Genomic DNA, 17,295 nt, shown 5'->3' with positions numbered 1-17,295 from the left:
CAATCTTACTACAGATTTTTTTTTTAATGCTTTAAAAAAGAGATAAATATAAAACTGCCATTTAACTTTAAACCTTAAAATGTATATATGTAACATTGTAAAAAAGGAGTTAGGCAAGTTCTTTGATCAGAATCAGCAGCTAAACAGCAGCTAAACAGCAAATCCATAATTAAAAAATAAATGCTCCAGGCAGACTAAAAAGTTTGTGCTGGGCCACTCCGAATAAACACTTTCTCCCCTGCGAGATGGAAGATGATGCAATTAAAGATACAGACTACCAAAAGACTATAAATAAAATTTACCACATTCCCAGCCAGGCTGATGAATTGTAATGCAAGACACAATCAATTTTTTTTTCTAATTTGTAAATTGGAACATTAGACTTGACTCAGCAGCACACACAAAAAAGAAACAATTTAAAACAAACCCTGGGCAGAACATAAAGAACTCTTTCTGCAGAAATAACTATTTATTTCAAAACACAAACTCTTACTTCCTCTTACCTACATTCCTTTTGTTCCTAGAAATTCCAGCTTTAAATGTGAGACACTGAACAATGTTGCTCCACTCTTTCCTCAGTCTGAGTCCATAGCTTCTCTTTGTGTCTGGTTCAGTGAATTGTCAGCCCTGCTTCTTTTTTATTTTATTTTAAAAAAATATTTTTTATTAAAAGAAAACTTTACAAAGATTTTTAAAACCACGGAAATGATGAAGAAGAACTAGAAAAAAAGATTATAAAGGGGTAAAAGAAAAAGTGAAGAACAATTTTAAAAAAGCAAGAAAAAGATATTTGCAAGAGCGACTTCCAATCTTCTTTGCGGAAGTTACAAATATAGCAGTTATCATCTTCACATGCCCTTACAAGGTAGACTTTGACTTACAACCACAACTGAGCTTGAAGTTATGGTCATATAAGCCGTGCCAAACGTTAAATGGGTTACCACATAACCACACCACATTTTATGACATTTTTTGCACCGGTTGTTAGGTAAATGCAGCAGCTGCAAAGTGAACGTGGCAGTCATTAAAAAAATCCATTCTCCGCAATGGCCTTTTTTTTTTGGGCCAGAAACTTAGTAGTAAATGCCAATTTATGGCAAAAGCATCATAAATCCAGGTCATGTGAACATGGGACACTGCAAATGACCATAAACACGGACCAGTTACCAAGTACCCAAAATGCAGTCACATTACTGTGGGGTGGTAGGGCAGCCGTCAGAACTTTGAATCCGAGTCATAAGTAGGCAAGGAAAGGAACATTGTAACTTTGAATGGTCACTAAGCTACCAGCCATAAGTGTTATTGCATCAGTGGTGAAATCTGAACCGGTTTGCACCAAATGCACACTGCACATGCATGCGCCAAAAGGAGGCTTGGGAAGGTAGGTAGAACAGCGAGGTGGGGGAATCAGCTGTGGCGCGTGATCTTGGGAACCTTTTTAAAAACTTTTTTAAAGCTTTTTTTACCTCAGGTTCGGGCGAATAGGTAGTAAAAAAATGCTTTAAAAAGGTTTTTTCAAAAGATTCTGACGATCGCGTGGCACAGCTGTGATCTTGGGAATCTTTTTTTAATCTTTTTAAAGCATTTTTTTTACTACCGGTTCGGGCGAATAGGTAGTAAAGAAATGCTTTAAAAAGTTAAAAAAAAGGCTCGGACGATCACAGCTGTGCCGTGCGATTGTCCAAGCCTTTTTTTTTTTTTTCTTTTTTAAAGCATTTTTTTACTACCTATTCGACCGAACCAGTAGTAAAAAAATGCTTAAAAAGTTAAAAAAAAAAAAAAAAAGTTACCATGATCATGCATTGCTCAGCTGATCGTTGGAACTTTTTTTTTACATTTTTTTTTACTACCGGTTCAGCGAACCAGTAGCATTTTTTACTACCGGTTCAGGCAAGTGGCCCGAACCGGTAGCATTTCACCCCTGTATTGTATATGATAGTTCGTTGCTCCCCGTAAATAAACCTTTTAAATCTCCTCTTATCTCTTTAAAGATCTTAAATGTTGTATCTCCTGAATAATGGGAGAGACTGAAGTATCTCTCTTATCTACACAGCAAATTCAATTTGCAAGCGATAGGAAGGTGAAAAAAATGAGGAAATTTTGAGGAGCACTGGGAGTGTCTAGAATTTTGTGACCCTCTGACACCCCTCCTTTGCTTCCTTTAACAGACGACGAACCTTTCTTGATTTTTGCTAATCGGTACTACCTAAGAAAGCTTAGTCTGGATGGCTCCAACTATACATTGCTTAAACAGGTAATGTTGGAGGGGGTGGGGTGAGGGCCAAATATAACACCTGAACAGATTCTGGAATGGTTTATTCCTTTAGCCACATTGTAAGAATGTTCTTTTTTTCTCTTTTTCTATCATGATGGATTTAGGGGCTGAATAACGCTGTAGCTTTGGACTTTGACTACCGGGAACAAATGATCTACTGGACTGATGTCACCACACAGGGCAGTATGATCCGCCGCATGAACATCAATGGCAGCAATGTACAGGTGTGTTTCCTGGCCCATTTGGCCTGTTTGCCTTGTGACTGAAGCCTGTGCTCCTTTCTGAAAGGGGATGATCAGCTCTTCTAGTTTCCCATTCCAGACTCAAGAAACTCTTATCCCTTCCCATCCTAAGGCAAACACAGCTGGTCCCTAATAGGAGAGAGGGTCCCAATTCCTCCTTTTTGGATTTCTTTGATATCCATATTGTTGTTGTTGTTGTTTTCTTCTCCTCTACGCTTCCAGGTTCTACATCGCACTGGGCTAAGCAATCCCGATGGACTGGCTGTGGACTGGGTGGGTGGAAACCTGTACTGGTGTGACAAGGGAAGGGATACTATTGAAGTGTCAAAGCTCAACGGGGCTTACCGCACCGTGTTGGTGAACTCAGGACTCCGGGAGCCTCGAGCGTTAGTGGTGGATGTACAGAATGGGTAAGTTTCCCAAATATATTAGTATTCATTTCCTTAGTCTGGGTGGGACCTTTCTTTACCCATGCTTTGTTCATCCCTGACACCATCCCCTCCCGGTGCGTGAATGATGTAATGTTTCATTCTTTTACAGTTAACTAATTAATTTAGTCACTAAAACCATATAGCAGAAGGCTTAAACTTTAGAGTTATTGAACCAGAGTAGAAAATTCTGGGAATAGGCCGTTTCTTGATCTATTGCCACCTTTTAAAGGACAGTCAGGTTCTGCTTAAGCGATAAGGGGCAGCAGAAGTAGCAGACATCTCCCCTCTGTGAGAGCCCTTTAGATAAAGAATAATTGGTATTTTTGGCCAAAAATTTCAGATGCAACATTGAATTGGAACACTGGGAAAAATTGTGGGGAAAAAACTATAAATTAACGATGTCAGCAGCTTATAAGGAAAATACATACAAAATGTTTTATTGGTGACATCTTCCTGTGGCAAGGCTCGCGAAAATGTTTCCCAATAGACCGGCAAACTGTTGGAGGTATAATTATGAACATTTAAGGCACCAGGCTAGAACTACAAGTTCTAGTTCCACGTTAGGCATGAAAGCCAGCTGGGTGACTTCAAGCCAATTATTCACTCTCTCAACGTCAAGCTCAGGCAAAAAGCTAGTTGGTCACAACCATTGGATCTCTGGTTGATTTCCCCCCACCCCCCAAAAAAAGTAGTCTGAATATTTGCAGGAAAATGGTAGGATGAGGTGGGGGGGGGGGGGAAACCCTGAGTGATCACAGTGATAGTCCTATGCTTATGCCACACTTTTCTCCTCCGCTTGTTCCCTTCCAGATATTTATACTGGACTGACTGGGGTGACCATTCCCTGATTGGCAAGATAGGCATGGATGGTACCAACCGGAGTGTCATTGTGGAGACTAAGATCACATGGCCCAATGGCCTCACCCTGGACTACATTAACGGCCGCATCTACTGGGCCGATGCTCGAGAGGACTACATTGAATTTGCTAGCTTGGATGGTTCTAACCGCCACATTGGTGAGTGAATTGTGACAGCTCACGTTCAGATGCAGAGAGATTGAATAAAGAAGCCAGAAGAGGGCTCTGAGCTGGCACAGAAGATCTGATGGGATGTATATTCCTCCCATGACTTCCAGTTTCTCTCTATTTCAAAAATGTTTTTTTCTCTCAGCTAGCCTTAATTTTAGAGTCTGTTTTTAGAAGCCCTCCCTCTCCTTTATTGTCTTTACAAATATTTTCTTTTTTTCTCCTCTAGTAACATGTTGCAGAGTTCCTTTGTTTGTTGCCTGTTATTTTTCAGGCCTCTGTCATTGTATGCTGCTGACAATTTTTTTTTTATTACAATAACTTATATATCACCTTTTGAGAGCCACTATGTTGCCGTGCCGGATGAGGAATGCAGAATCCTGGGTTCTACTTTTCCTTTGGGCACAGAAGTCACAAGGATGATCTTGAGCAAGTCAATTTCTCTTAGGGCAGGGGTGTCAAACTCATGTTGTGACGGTGGTGTCACGTAACATATCGGGACTTTTTCCCCCTTCGCTAAACTGGGTGTGGGCGTGGCCAGCACGTGACACATGTGGCCCACGGGCTGAGAGTTTGACAGCCCTGTCTTAGGGCAAATCAGCATCAGCTTCTGTAACAAGCTGGTTGAGAATTAAAACTCCCTGTTGCCCTGTACATTGACAGATTTGCTACAAGAAGTGCAGCAAACACAATGCAAAACAAGTGGACCCTATAAGTGAGACAAATAACAACAACAGCCCACATATCACCTTTCAGAATACATGTTCACCGAAGTAGATTGAAAATGACAGCATCAATAATAAAACTTGCAGAGAATAAATACAGCAGAACCATATTTCTGGGCTCTGCCTATTTAAAAGTTTTGGAGTTTTTTGCAGGTTGTCCTCATATATCCTGTCAGATTTTATTTGCTGTAAGATTAAAATATCTGGAACATGTTTCCATAAAGAGGAATAAGTGCTGTAATCATCATGATTATTATTTTTTTGAAATAAAAATTGGAACTGGGAAGACTTGCCTCCTATGCATATGCAGTGGCATTTGAATGCCAGCTTTTTATCATCTTAAGCACTTGGTGAAGTGCAGTTGTTGTGTGGATTGATTGTCCCATGTTATATTTTGATATTTGTTTTTCCTCACTGTAATGACCTTTGGATCTGCCAAATGAAGAAAATGGAAGCAGCAATCTGTGTGGCGATCATCATGAGAATGGATGTGCCAGCCAGAGCTGAACTGCTATTTCTTTCCACTTATAAATTAGCATGTTAGAACAAAAGATGTATGGTTGGTTTTCTTCATAGCTGAGAATGAACCAAAGCTTTAAATTTGAACCCAGACTTTTTTTTGGAAATCATCAGCAAAAGATGGAATAAAACGTAAACATAATCCTTCAATTTCCCATTCTGTGGTGTGCAGTGGTTGGAATGCACTTTGATTCTGACCGGCCCAAGGTTGACTCAGGCTTCCATCCTTTCAAGGTCAATAAAATGAGGACCCAAATTGTTGGGGGGCAATATGCTGACTCTGTAAACCACTTAGAGAGGGCTGTAAAGCACTGTGAAGTGCTATAAAAGTCTAGGTCCATGATGGCGAATCTATGGCATGTGGAAGTTGGCAAATGGTCCATTTCTGGCCTCCAGGGCATCGGGGACCGTTTTCGCCCTTCCCAGACTCCTAGAAAGACTCTGGAGCCTGGTGAGAGAGAAAAACGGGCCTACCAGGCCATCGCATGCCGGGAGCGGGGGGGGTGTCGGGGGTCGCATGCATAGGGGCAGGGAGAATAGAATTATGGGAATGGGCACACACGTGCGTGATCCCCACCCCTGCTCTTGGCACACGATGCTTAGCCATCACTGTCCTAGGTGCTATTATTATTGCTATTCTCCAAATTGAAAGGTGATTTTGAGATCAGTATGTACAGCATGCATAGATATTTTACCTGGCTCCTCACTGTTACAGTACTACTATCTTTAATTCCAAGAACCACTACTTTTAATGACACAAATGCATAATATCATTCCAAAGGGTAATACAAGGAGTTAGGGAAAATGAAATTGAATACTTAAAATTTTCCTCCTATTGCCATCACATTTTTTCTATTTTTTATTCCTATTTTTCATTAGACTAACAAAATGGAAAGAGGCATTTCAGTTTAAGTCCACCTGTCATAAATGACTACCACATATATTTGCAAATAAGCCAATTATGAAAATTAAATCTGGCTTAATGCACAGATGATGCAATTTTCATGGTATTTTGGTTAAAAATTCGAGGGTCAGCTTATTCACAGATGGGCTTATCCATGAATATATACAGTATAGATAAACAAACATACTGGGCTCATAAGCTACTCAAATCAAATCCAACTGCAAGTAATGTACATTCCAACCATCATAAATTAGGTTAAAAGGATTCAGCATACTGGGCAATGAAAAGCAACCATAATTCATAAAAAAGCTACAGGACTAATCCATTCAACCAAGCCAAAGATAACTTTTGTTGCCCTAGGGAACAGGTTGTACTATGTTACCCCCCCCCCCCCAAGGCCTAATGGAATAGATGTTTTTTGATGGGACGTTCTAAAAACCAGAAAGAAGGGAATCTTTTGGTTAGCCAGGAACATATTGTTCAGAAGAGGAACAGCATTGGGAATAGCTGTCATTCTTAGCTGTGAATATTTTGCCATAGTACTGAGCAGATAATATCCTTGGCCCTAGGTCTCTCCATTCCCATTGCCTAGATCAGTGATGGCTAACCTTTTTTTCCTCGGGTGACAAAAGCATGTGTGCGTGATGCAATGCCCCCCACGCACGCCCTGCCCCCCTATGAATGCGTGCATAATCCCCCCGCGCTGCCCCGCCCCCCTGAGCAGGCATGTGCGAATTCCTTGCGCCATTTTGGGCCTAGCAGGCCTCCCTGATGTCTCCGGAAGCCAGAAATGGCCCATTTCCGGACTTCCGGTAGGCCTGTTTTTCTCCCTCCACCAGCTCAGGAGGATTTCCTGGAGCCTCCAGGAGGGTGAAAACAGCCTCCCCTGGCTCTCTGGAGACCCTCCAGAGGCCAGAAACAGTTCATTTCCGGACTTCCGGTAAGCCTGTTTTTCACCCTCCTAGAACCTCAGTGTGAGTCCTGTACTTACCTGACATCCAAAACGGGCCACATGGAGACTCCTGGGAGGGGAGGGGCGGCATGGTCATGTGCGTGCATCTCCTGCATGCCTGGCAGAGACCTGAAAATCAGCTGGCCAGCAGGAGGCACACGGCCATGCTCGGTGGACCTGATCTAGGGCGATGGCTCAACGTGCCCACAGAAATGGCTCACACGTGCCATAGGTTAGCCATCACGGGCCTAGTTGTTCAGTGGGCTCCTTTCATGTTGCCACCAAGTGAAAATTGCTCTTTCTTCTCCCACTGTAGTGCTGAACCAAGATATCCCCCACATCTTTGCCTTAACCCTCTTTGAAGATTACATTTATTGGACCGACTGGGAGACCAAATCCATCAACCGAGCCCACAAAACCACAGGGGCCAATAAGTCTGTGCTGATCAGCACTCTGCATCGGCCCATGGATATCCATATCTACCACCCTTACAGGCAGCCAGATGGTAAGTGCTCTCTGTAAGGTGCTGAAAGGAGGAAGGAAGGTGTTATGCGTAGGGATCGGTCTCAGTTACCATACCATAGGGCAGTGTTAGACACAATAAAATGAGGAAATGTCCTTCAAGAGATGGAAGGGCAGATTGGTGGTGGTAAAAACAAGGAGGAGAACTTGGGTCCTACATTGCCAAGTGCTGACAGTTGATATGCTTTAATGAGCCCTGGTGGCACAGTGGTTAGAATGCAGTATTGCAGGCTAATTCTGCTGACTGTCAGCAGTTCAATCCTGACCAGCTCGAGGTTGACTCAGCCTTCCATCCTTCCGAGGGCAGTAAAATGGGGACCCATATTGTTGAGGGCAATATGCTGACCCTAAACCACTTAGAGAAGGCTGTAAAGCACTATGAAGTGATATATATGTGCTATTGCTATACTGGGGGTCCAAACACAGTAAACCAACTGGCAGCCACTTCGGTGATGGAGAAAAATCCCTAGGAACATTGTGGATCAGGACATGTTTCTTTTTATTTTCCGTCAAATAGATTTCCTTTTTCTCACATGTAAATTAACTTTTGTATTCATTTGCTTTTAATGGGTGAGCGTGTTTGTGCATACAAGAGAATTTGGGGGAGTGAGGTTCTCCTTATACATGGTGAAGGATATTGTGATATCTTTGTGCAGTAGAACATGGATCAGATATCTTTGGCAAAAATCCTATCAACACAAGCAGCTATTAACTACTGTAACATACACATCTCTTCATTATCTTATCTTTCCTCAGTTCCTAACCATCCTTGCAAAATCAACAATGGCGGCTGCAGCAACTTGTGCCTGCTATCACCAGGAGGGACCTTCAAGTGTGCATGCCCTACCAACTTCTATCTGGGTGCTGATGGTAGAACTTGCATCTCCAATTGCACTGCTAGTCAGGTAACCGGCTGGGGCACCCAAACATTGCTCCATTATTTATAAATCCTCTTTGTCAGGAATGCAACTCTCATCTGCTCAAGGGTGGCATCGTCTTGAGCAGGGGTGTCAAACTCGGGGCCCGCGGGCCAGATGCGACATGCGCTGGCCACACCCACCCGTTTTGGCAAAGGGGGGGGGAGTCACAATACGTCAAGTGACAACAACGTGACGCTGTGAGTTTAACACCTCTGATCTTGAGGACCATATTCTTAAGTAGCCAAGTCCAAATCATTTTTGGGGGGAAAAAAAGGATGAGTATTTACAAAGTTTAAGGGGTTATTTATTTCACTGTGATATCCTATCAAAATCTCAAAGATACAAAAGATATGCCCATATATATATATATATATATATATATATATATATATATATATATATATATATATATATATATATATATATATATATATATGTTTTCTCAGGTTTTCGCGGGTGTTTGTATGTAGGTCTTTGGTTATTCGGGTCTTCTCCCACGTAGAATTGGAAGTGTCTTGGCGACGTTTCGACGAAGTCTCATTCGTCATCTTCAGGCTGGTGTTCTCGGCTTCGTGCTTCCAGGAGCAATGTGAGATCTCAGCTGTCTCTTCCTTTTAACTGCTAGTGGGGGTGTGAGCTGATTGGGTGGGGACTTGGCTGTGTTCTGATTGGGTGGAGGTGTGTTCTGATTGGTTAGGGGCTTGGCTGTGCTCTGATTGGATGGGGGGGTTGGTTGTGCTCTGATTGGCTGGGGGTGTGTTCTGTTTGGGTGGGGGCTTGGTTGTGCTCAGCTTAGTCTGAGTTGCAGGGGGATTTGAGCTGGTGAGCTGCGTTGTTGTTGTTTGGCTTCGTGTTTGTGGCCGTGCGAGCTCTTCATGGTGGGTGTCAGTCTGCTTCATGTATGGATTGGAGGGGTTTAAAGTGGCTAATGATGCAGCTGCGGTCTGGCTTCTGGTCCTTGGTCGTGGCTCATTATCAGTGTGGGTTTGAGTCTGCTTTCTGCGTGGATGTGTGGTGGTGACATCCTGTGTGGCTCTCGTGAGTGTGGGTCTGGTGTCATTTGTCGTGTTAGGGACTCGTTTGTCAATAAGGGCGGGTTTCCAAATGGCTGGTAGGCGGGAGGTATCGTCTCGTTTGTTCATGCTGTGTGGGCGTTTTTCTATCTCGATGGCTTCTCTGATTATTCTGTTGTTAAAGTGTTCAGTTTTGGCGATAGTTCTGGTCTTTTTAAAGTCAATATCATGTCCTGTGGCTTTAAGGTGTTGGACCAGGGAAGAAGTTGGTTCCTCTTTTCTGACTGAGTTCTTGTGTTCTTCTATGCGTGCACTTATTCGTCTGTTGGTTTGTCCGATGTATGTAGTGGGGCAGGCGGTGCATGGGATTTCATATACTCCTTGATTTTCTAACTCAATTTTGTCTTTGGGGTTCCTTAGGATGGTGGATATTTTTCGGTTTGTGCAGAATGCTGTCTTGATGTTATGTTTGTGGAGGATTTTGCTTATTCTGTCTGTGGTGCCTTTTATGTATGGGAGGAGGGCTTTGCCGTTTTCTTGTTCTCTGTCTTGGATTTTAGTGGGGGTTTCTTTTTGGATTAGGTTGGTGATCTTATTTCTTTGGAATCCATTGGATGTTAGTACGTTAGTAAGAGTGTGTAGTTCGGTTTTTAGGTGTTGTTCGTCAGCTAAGCGTTTTGTTCTGGAAATGAGTGTCTTGGCTACAGAGTTGATCTGGGCAGGGTGGTGGTGTGAGAGTGCGTGCAGATAGCGGTTTGTGTGTGTTTTCTTCTGGTAGATAGTGTGTCCTAGGGAGCCATTGGATTTTCTGTAGACTAAGACATCCAGAAAGGGAAGTTGGTTGTTCACTTCTGTTTCCATGGTGAACTGTATTTTGGGGTGTAGGCTGTTGAGGTGTGTGAGGAAGTTGTCCAGTTTTTCTTTCCCATGTGGCCAGATTATGAAGGTGTCGTCCACATATCTGAGCCAGAGTTTGGGTTTGTGATCAGATTTTTCTAGAGCTTGGGTTTCAAAGTATTCCATATAGAGGTTGGCAATGACAGGTGAGAGGGGTGATCCCATGGGTGCTCCTTCTGTTTGTTTGTATTTCTGTCCATTATAGATGAAGTATGTGTTGGATAGGCAGTGGTTGGTCAGATCTAAGATGTGCTTGGGGGGGTTATATTTGTTTTGGATAACTGTCAAGGCTTCTTTGATTGGTACTTGGGTGAAGAGGGATATGACATCGAAGCTCACGAGTAGGTCACTGGGCTGTAAGTTTTGTTGCTTTATGATGTCTATGAACTGGAATGAGTTTTTTACATATGAGGTGATGGATTCTGCATAGGGCTGTAGTTGTTTGGTGAGAAATTTGGCTAGGTTTTGTAGAGGTGAGCCTGTGGAGCTGACTATGGGTCTAAGTGGGGTTCCTTCTTTGTGTATCTTGGGGAGACCATAAAGCTTAGGGCATCTGGATGATTTCTCTCTGGGTATGATTCTTTGCTGAATCTCTTCGCTGATGGGGGAGGCTTTTATTTTGGATCTGGTGGTTTTTTCCAGGTAGGTGGTGGGGTCTGTGTTTAGGGGTTTGTATATGGAGTCTTGGAGTAGGTTGGTTAATTTGGTTTGGTAGTCAGATGTGTTCATAACCACCGTGGCATTGCCCTTGTCTGCTGGTAGGATTATTATGCTGGTGTCTTCTTTCAGGTTAAGTAGTGCTGTCTGTTCCTCTTTGGGTAAGTTACTTTTGGGTGGCTTGCTGGTGCAGAGGATGTTGGTGATTTCGAGTCTGATTCTGTTTGCGTCGTCGGGGTTGATTTTGGTCAGGCTGGTTTCAACTCCGCATATAATGGTTTCAGTGGGGATGCTTTTGGGAGCGACTGCAAAGTTGAATCCTTTGGAAAGGACATTGGACATTTCACTTCCAATTCTACGTGGGAGAAGACCCGAATAACCAAAGACCTACATATATATATATATATATATATATATATATATATATATATATATATATATATATATATATTTGCCTTCTATTTTCTGGCCATCATAAAAGAGATGCTGATAGATTGCATGTAACCCTTAGGTCTTACTTTTTTCACCCTTTCTCTGTGTTAATACCCTTCATGCACTGCTTTCTCAAGGGATTCTTAATATGCTTCAGCGCTGGGAAGGCAAGGTTTTGGTAAAAAGAGGGATTAAAAAATTGGTGAGGTTAGAAACCAAGGATTACCCAAAGATATCATGGTGTGGTCTGGATATCTGGAACAATGGTTTCTGGAGGTTAGAATGGGAGGTTTTGTATTTTAGATGTGCCACCAGTTTTCAGCAGCACCATTTCAGGAGGCTATATGAGACGCCAAAGAGGATTGTGGTTAGGAAAGTTTTAAGCATCAAATTGCCCTTTTTTGCTGTTACATCTTAGGGAGACTTCCAAACCAATGAAATGGGAAGGCTCCATCCAAATAATGAGCATCTATTGGATCCATAGAGCTTCCAGCCAGCGTATTCATTCAATTGATCTTCAGTTGGAGAAAATATCCCTTTTCACTGACCTCCTAAAATTAAAAAAATGGGGTTTTATTTTGTTTTTGTGTTTTTAATTGTGGAAGAGCCATGAATTAATGTATTCATGGCTCTAATGTAATGGGACAATTAGAAATTGAGTTCCTATCACAGCTTCTAACAGGCATTTTTTTTGTGGGGGGGGGGAGGCTGTTTCTAAGCTCTAACATAGCCGATGTCACTGGCTGGAGTTTGTCTTGGGGAGATGGCTTATGTTCCTCTGACCATTACTCAGCCATTATTTCAGCATCATTACCTTTTCTCCCTGCCAGTTTGTCTGCAAGAATGACAAATGCATCCCTTTCTGGTGGAAATGTGACACCGAGGACGATTGTGGGGATCGTTCGGATGAGCCAGAAGATTGCCGTAAGTGTCCTGCCTAAGAGGAGACTTAGGCGGGAGAGACCCTTGTCATAGTTTTAGATAGATGATAATCCTGGCTGGAAGCAGTAAGAGTGCCTAGATAATAATTTTGAAGCATTGAAGCGAGTAAAATTTATATCTGGCGTTTGGACCTGTCAAGCACTTTGGTTACTCTAGAACCGTAAGACAAAATCTCCTTTGAATTGAGCTCTACTTCTGTTGACTTGGTGGCCATATCTAAGACTTTGGTCGCAGCACAGAAACACTTTGTCCTTGCCTTCTTTCAGAATATTGTTATATTAACTTCTGGCCTACAGGCCTGATATTTTTTAGTAGTCCCCATCCAAATTTTAATAGACTCAACCCTGCACACTTTTAAGGATCAACTGATACTACTTTGAATCAGTATACTTAAGCAGTACTGATGAAACAGCAAGCTCCAGGTTCAAATTAGCATCTCCTTCATTCAGAATTCCCATCCATTGTTCCATTTCTAGGGTGTTACTTAGCACTAAAACAGATCCATCCAAAGGTATTCTACAGGTAGTCCTCGACTTACAACAGTTCATTTAGTGATCATTCAAAGTTACGACGGCACGGGAAAAAGTGTCTTATGACCATTTTTCACACTTACGACCATTGCAGCATCCCTATGGTCACATGATCAAAATCCAGATGCTTGGTAACTGGTTCATACTTACGACCCTTGTTCTGTCTCCGGGGGGTCACATGATCCCCTTTTGCAACCTCTGACAAGCAAAGTCAATATGGAATCACAGATTCACTTGGCAACATAAACCTTGGCCTCCATTGTGGCCATAACTCGAGGACTATCTGTACTTCTTTGTGTTATCAGCCTCCTGGATGAGAGCTCTGTGCTTTTGGATTTGAAGTATTGCCCAAAGATCATTTGTTTGACATCTGAAGGGTGTTTCATGATTTCATAAGCTCCCTGAAGCTGGTTCCCTAATGTAAAGCATGTCTAAGCCTAATGCTAAAACTGACGTCATTGAATCTCTTATTGTGCTGTTTAACTTTTAAGGAATGGAATCCAGGGAGTAGTAACTTAAAGGAAATATACCTCAGGGAGGACTGATTCCTCTAGCCATATATTAAACTTGCCAGCAATCCTTCAAAGAAGAATTCTTGCTGTGCAATGAGTAGCAGCTGGTTGTTGCTAAAAGTAACTTGGGTGTGTTTTGCACACAGACCTTAATCCCTATCGGGTAAAACCCCAAAACCGAAAATTTCCTGAATTTGATTATTTGCTGACAAATTAGGTTCCTTGCAGTAATGGAGTAATCTGAGGTGGGAAAAATGAACACACACCCTGGGGATATAATTAAAACATAATTTTAATTTTAAAATTAAAAGTTATTTCTACCAGCTATTTCAGAACATTTACAGAATGAGCAGTAAAATGCCTGGTAACAAACGGTTGTAAGAGTCACTAGCTGGCCGGCTTAAAAAAAAAAAGAAAGTAGACCCAAAACTATTTTAAATCCTGAGAGATCATTGACCCTCTTGGCCCAGATGTGGGAAGTTTGGGGCCTCTTGGATCTCTTGGTGTACTGATGAGATTTACGAGCACTCTCACCGAGTAGCTTGCCTATTTGACTGCAAAAAAATTGATGTAGTTACTTCCTCTCCCCTAGGATCAGAAGCTATGAATACTCTTCCAGATAAATAGTCACCACTTCACCATTGTTCTAGCCTTTGTGAGTTGCATAGATACCATCTTGCTTACCTAGTGCAGTGTAGCCAGATTGATTATAGCCTGGTAAGGTTCTACATTTAGGCAAGAAAAACAAAATGCACAGGTACCGTATATGTGGTAACTCGCTCAATAGTAGTAACTGTGAGAGGGATCTTGGAGTCCTAGTGGACAATCATTTAAATATGAGCCAGCAGTGTGCAGCAGCTGCCAACACAGTTCTGGGCTGCATAAACAGAGGGATAGAATCAAGATCACGTGAAGTGTTAATACCTGTTTATAATGCCTTGGTAAGGCCACACTTTGGAATACTGCATCCAGTTTTGGTCGCCACGATGTAAAAAAAATATGTGGAGACTCTAGAAAGAGTGCAGAGAAGAGCAACAAAGATGATTAGGGGACTGGAGGCTAAAACATGAAGAACGGTTGCAGGAACTGGGTATGTCTAGCTTAATAAAAAGAAGGACTGGGGTGATATGATAGCAGTGTTCCAATATCGGTCTCCCCTTCATCAGCTGCCTCCAAACTTGAAGCCGGGGATCTTTTGCTTGGACTCTGTACTCTCTCAGTAAACTAGAATCCATAGGGAGCTTCTCCTAAGGCACCACATCCTCTTTCCACTTATTCTTTCCAGCTGAATTCAAGTGTCGCCCAGGGCAATTCCAGTGCTCTACAGGAATCTGCACCAACCCAGCCTTCATTTGCGATGGGGACAACGACTGTCAGGACAACTCAGATGAAGCAAACTGTGGTAAGTCTCCTCAGCCTTTCTCACGTTATTCCACAGAAGATGTTCGAGGCCCCCAGGGGGAAATTTTAAATCAGCCATGTTAAGATGTAATCCTTTATTTAAAAAGTTAGAAGTTCAAAACCATCAAAAATGCGAGGTGACCGAGCCACCCCAAATTCATCATTGACTCACTCAGAAAAGAGTAAAACTTGGGGAGCAGTTGGTGGTGGTGCTTTGAAAGCAGTCATTTTTCAGAGCCTGGTGTGAAGATCAGAAAAGCATTGCCTCTCCGTCCCTACGAATTCTCGTGCTGTGCTAAAAGCCCTCTGGATAAAACTCCTGGTTCAGACCAGATCGGGCGATCCGGTAGCGATTGTGGCGGGTGGTACGGAGAATCGGTAGCGATGGCGGCACAAGGCTCCGCCCACCCGCCCAGGTGTCGTTACTTCTTGCTTTTAAAAGGTAAAAAAAGGCTCTGTCGATCGCGTGCCACAGCTGTGATCGTCAGAGCCTTTTTTTACCTTTTAAAAGCATTTTTACAACCTATTTGCCCGAATAGGTTGTAAAAAAATGCTTTAAAAAAGTAAAAAAAAAAGTTGGCCACGCCCACCCAGTCACATTACGCCCCCCCATCAAGCCACACCCACAGAACCAGTAGTAACAAATTTTACATTTCACCACTGATGAAACCTTTCCTTTCTCTTCCCTTTCCCTTTTTTGCTTTCCTTAACCTTTTATGCGATAGGAATGGCAAACCAAGGAAAGCAAAATGATCCTTGGCAGAACTGCTCTTTCCTCCCCACTCCTCCATTTCCCTGAAATTTCAGAGTAAAGATAAGAAATCTAAGTACACGGGAGTCTTTCAGGAATGACTGCCATGGAAATAAATCCCATGAGAACGCCTGACAAAAATTAGGATTCAAGGGTGTAACTGGTCAGCCTTCTCTCTATCAACTGTCCTATTAGCACAGTTCCCCAACCTTTCCGGGTTGGCAGCCCGGAGTGAAGGGGGGGGGGAAAGAGGGGATGGCTTTGTGTGAGGGGCAGGCGCATACACATGCATGAACACCTGTTGTGTGAGTGGGGCCGCGAGTGCCTGCAACGCTCGTGGTGACAACTTGTGCAAATGGGCTGTGAGTGCCTGCACGAGTGGGACCATGAGCGTCCACGATGATCACGCCAATGGGGTCACAAGCGCCCACAACGGTCACAGCAATGCTTGTGCCACTGGGGCTGTGCAAGGGGGCCCATATGTGCCCACCAGCAAGCTACTCACACTGCCTGGTGGCCAATAAGCTGTGATTCATTAATGGGCCGTGGCCCACAGGTTGGAGACCCCTGCATTAGCATATGCAGGGGGGGAAAAAACTCCTGGGACATAATTTTACCAATGGTGTAATTTTACTGAGAGGGTTTCCACAGACAGCTGCATAGGTAAAGCTCCCCTTTTCCCCTTGAGACCTCCTACTGTCCATTGTTCGCCAATCCAACGCTTTCTTTGTATTTTGGAAAACAGTCTGTGCCCTTCGAAGGCTTCCCATAACATGATCTTGAAGTGAGGAGAACTTTCCTAGGGCCCAGCTCACTCGCTTGATTCCTCAGCCCCTCCTCAACTCCCCCACACACCCCAAAGGCTTCCACTCCCCACCCCTTTCCGTTTCTGTTGTCAAGCTGTGAGGAAAATTGCAGGCAGGGTTAAAATCCGAATCGGCTTTTGATGCTCTCTCCGTTAGAAGTGGATTCATTTCTCTCTTTTCTCTGACAGAAGTCCACGTCTGCCTGCCCAGCCAGTTCAAATGCACAAACACCAATCGTTGCATCCCAGGCATCTTCCGTTGCAATGGGCAAGACAACTGTGGTGACGGAGAAGATGAGAAGGATTGTCGTAAGTAAAACGACTAGAGTCCTTTTTCCTGCCGGGTCTCTGTGCCAGACTTGTCAAAAGATCAGATGTGCTTGCACGATTAGCATAATCTCAGTAAACATCCTGGGGAGTTTGTTTGTACATGAAAGCCAAATTACAGTGTGTGCTAATCCTGCACCATGTTAGTAAAATTGCACACACAAAAGATGGAATTTTGCAATCTGTCACCATGAATGGGTGCTGAGGTTCAGGGTGAGTATCAGGCTTCCTTTTCGGGATGCGGAAGCCCTGATTCTTAGAAAACTGAATTCCATTCAGAATTAGAAAGTGAACAGATATAGAATTAAATACCTAGCAGAGATAGTCCTCGATTTACAACAGTTCATTTAGTGACCGTTCAAAGTTACAACGGCACTGAAAAAGTGACTTATGACCGTATTTCACAGTTGCGACCTTTGTAGCATCCCCATGATCATGTGATCAAAATTCAGAGCTTGGCAGCTGGTTCATACTTATGACCGTTTCCGTGTCCCAAGGTAATGTGATCCCCTT

At 43.1% G+C, this 17,295-nt stretch overlaps 1 protein-coding gene across 1 annotated transcript in view; it reads left to right on the top strand.

The window, feature by feature from the left end:
* Positions 1-17,295, top strand: part of LRP1 (LDL receptor related protein 1) — a 331,544-nt gene that overhangs the window by 280,599 nt on the left and 33,650 nt on the right. The window contains exons 58-66 of the mRNA XM_070938005.1: positions 2,169-2,254; positions 2,380-2,499; positions 2,740-2,927; positions 3,759-3,964; positions 7,390-7,578; positions 8,352-8,500; positions 12,345-12,438; positions 14,784-14,900; positions 16,645-16,764. Coding sequence (XP_070794106.1) covers positions 2,169-2,254; positions 2,380-2,499; positions 2,740-2,927; positions 3,759-3,964; positions 7,390-7,578; positions 8,352-8,500; positions 12,345-12,438; positions 14,784-14,900; positions 16,645-16,764 — 1,269 coding nt within the window. The remainder of the gene's footprint in view (positions 1-2,168; positions 2,255-2,379; positions 2,500-2,739; positions 2,928-3,758; positions 3,965-7,389; positions 7,579-8,351; positions 8,501-12,344; positions 12,439-14,783; positions 14,901-16,644; positions 16,765-17,295) is intronic.

The sequence above is a fragment of the Pituophis catenifer genome, unplaced genomic scaffold (genome assembly GCF_029215685.1).
Source record: "Pituophis catenifer annectens isolate HBS135680 unplaced genomic scaffold, rPitCat1.0.hap2 SCAF_2, whole genome shotgun sequence".
NCBI classification, from domain to species: domain Eukaryota; kingdom Metazoa; phylum Chordata; class Lepidosauria; order Squamata; family Colubridae; genus Pituophis; species Pituophis catenifer.
The sequence above is the reverse complement of the archived record's forward strand: the minus strand, read 5'-3'. Positions and strand labels throughout refer to the sequence as shown.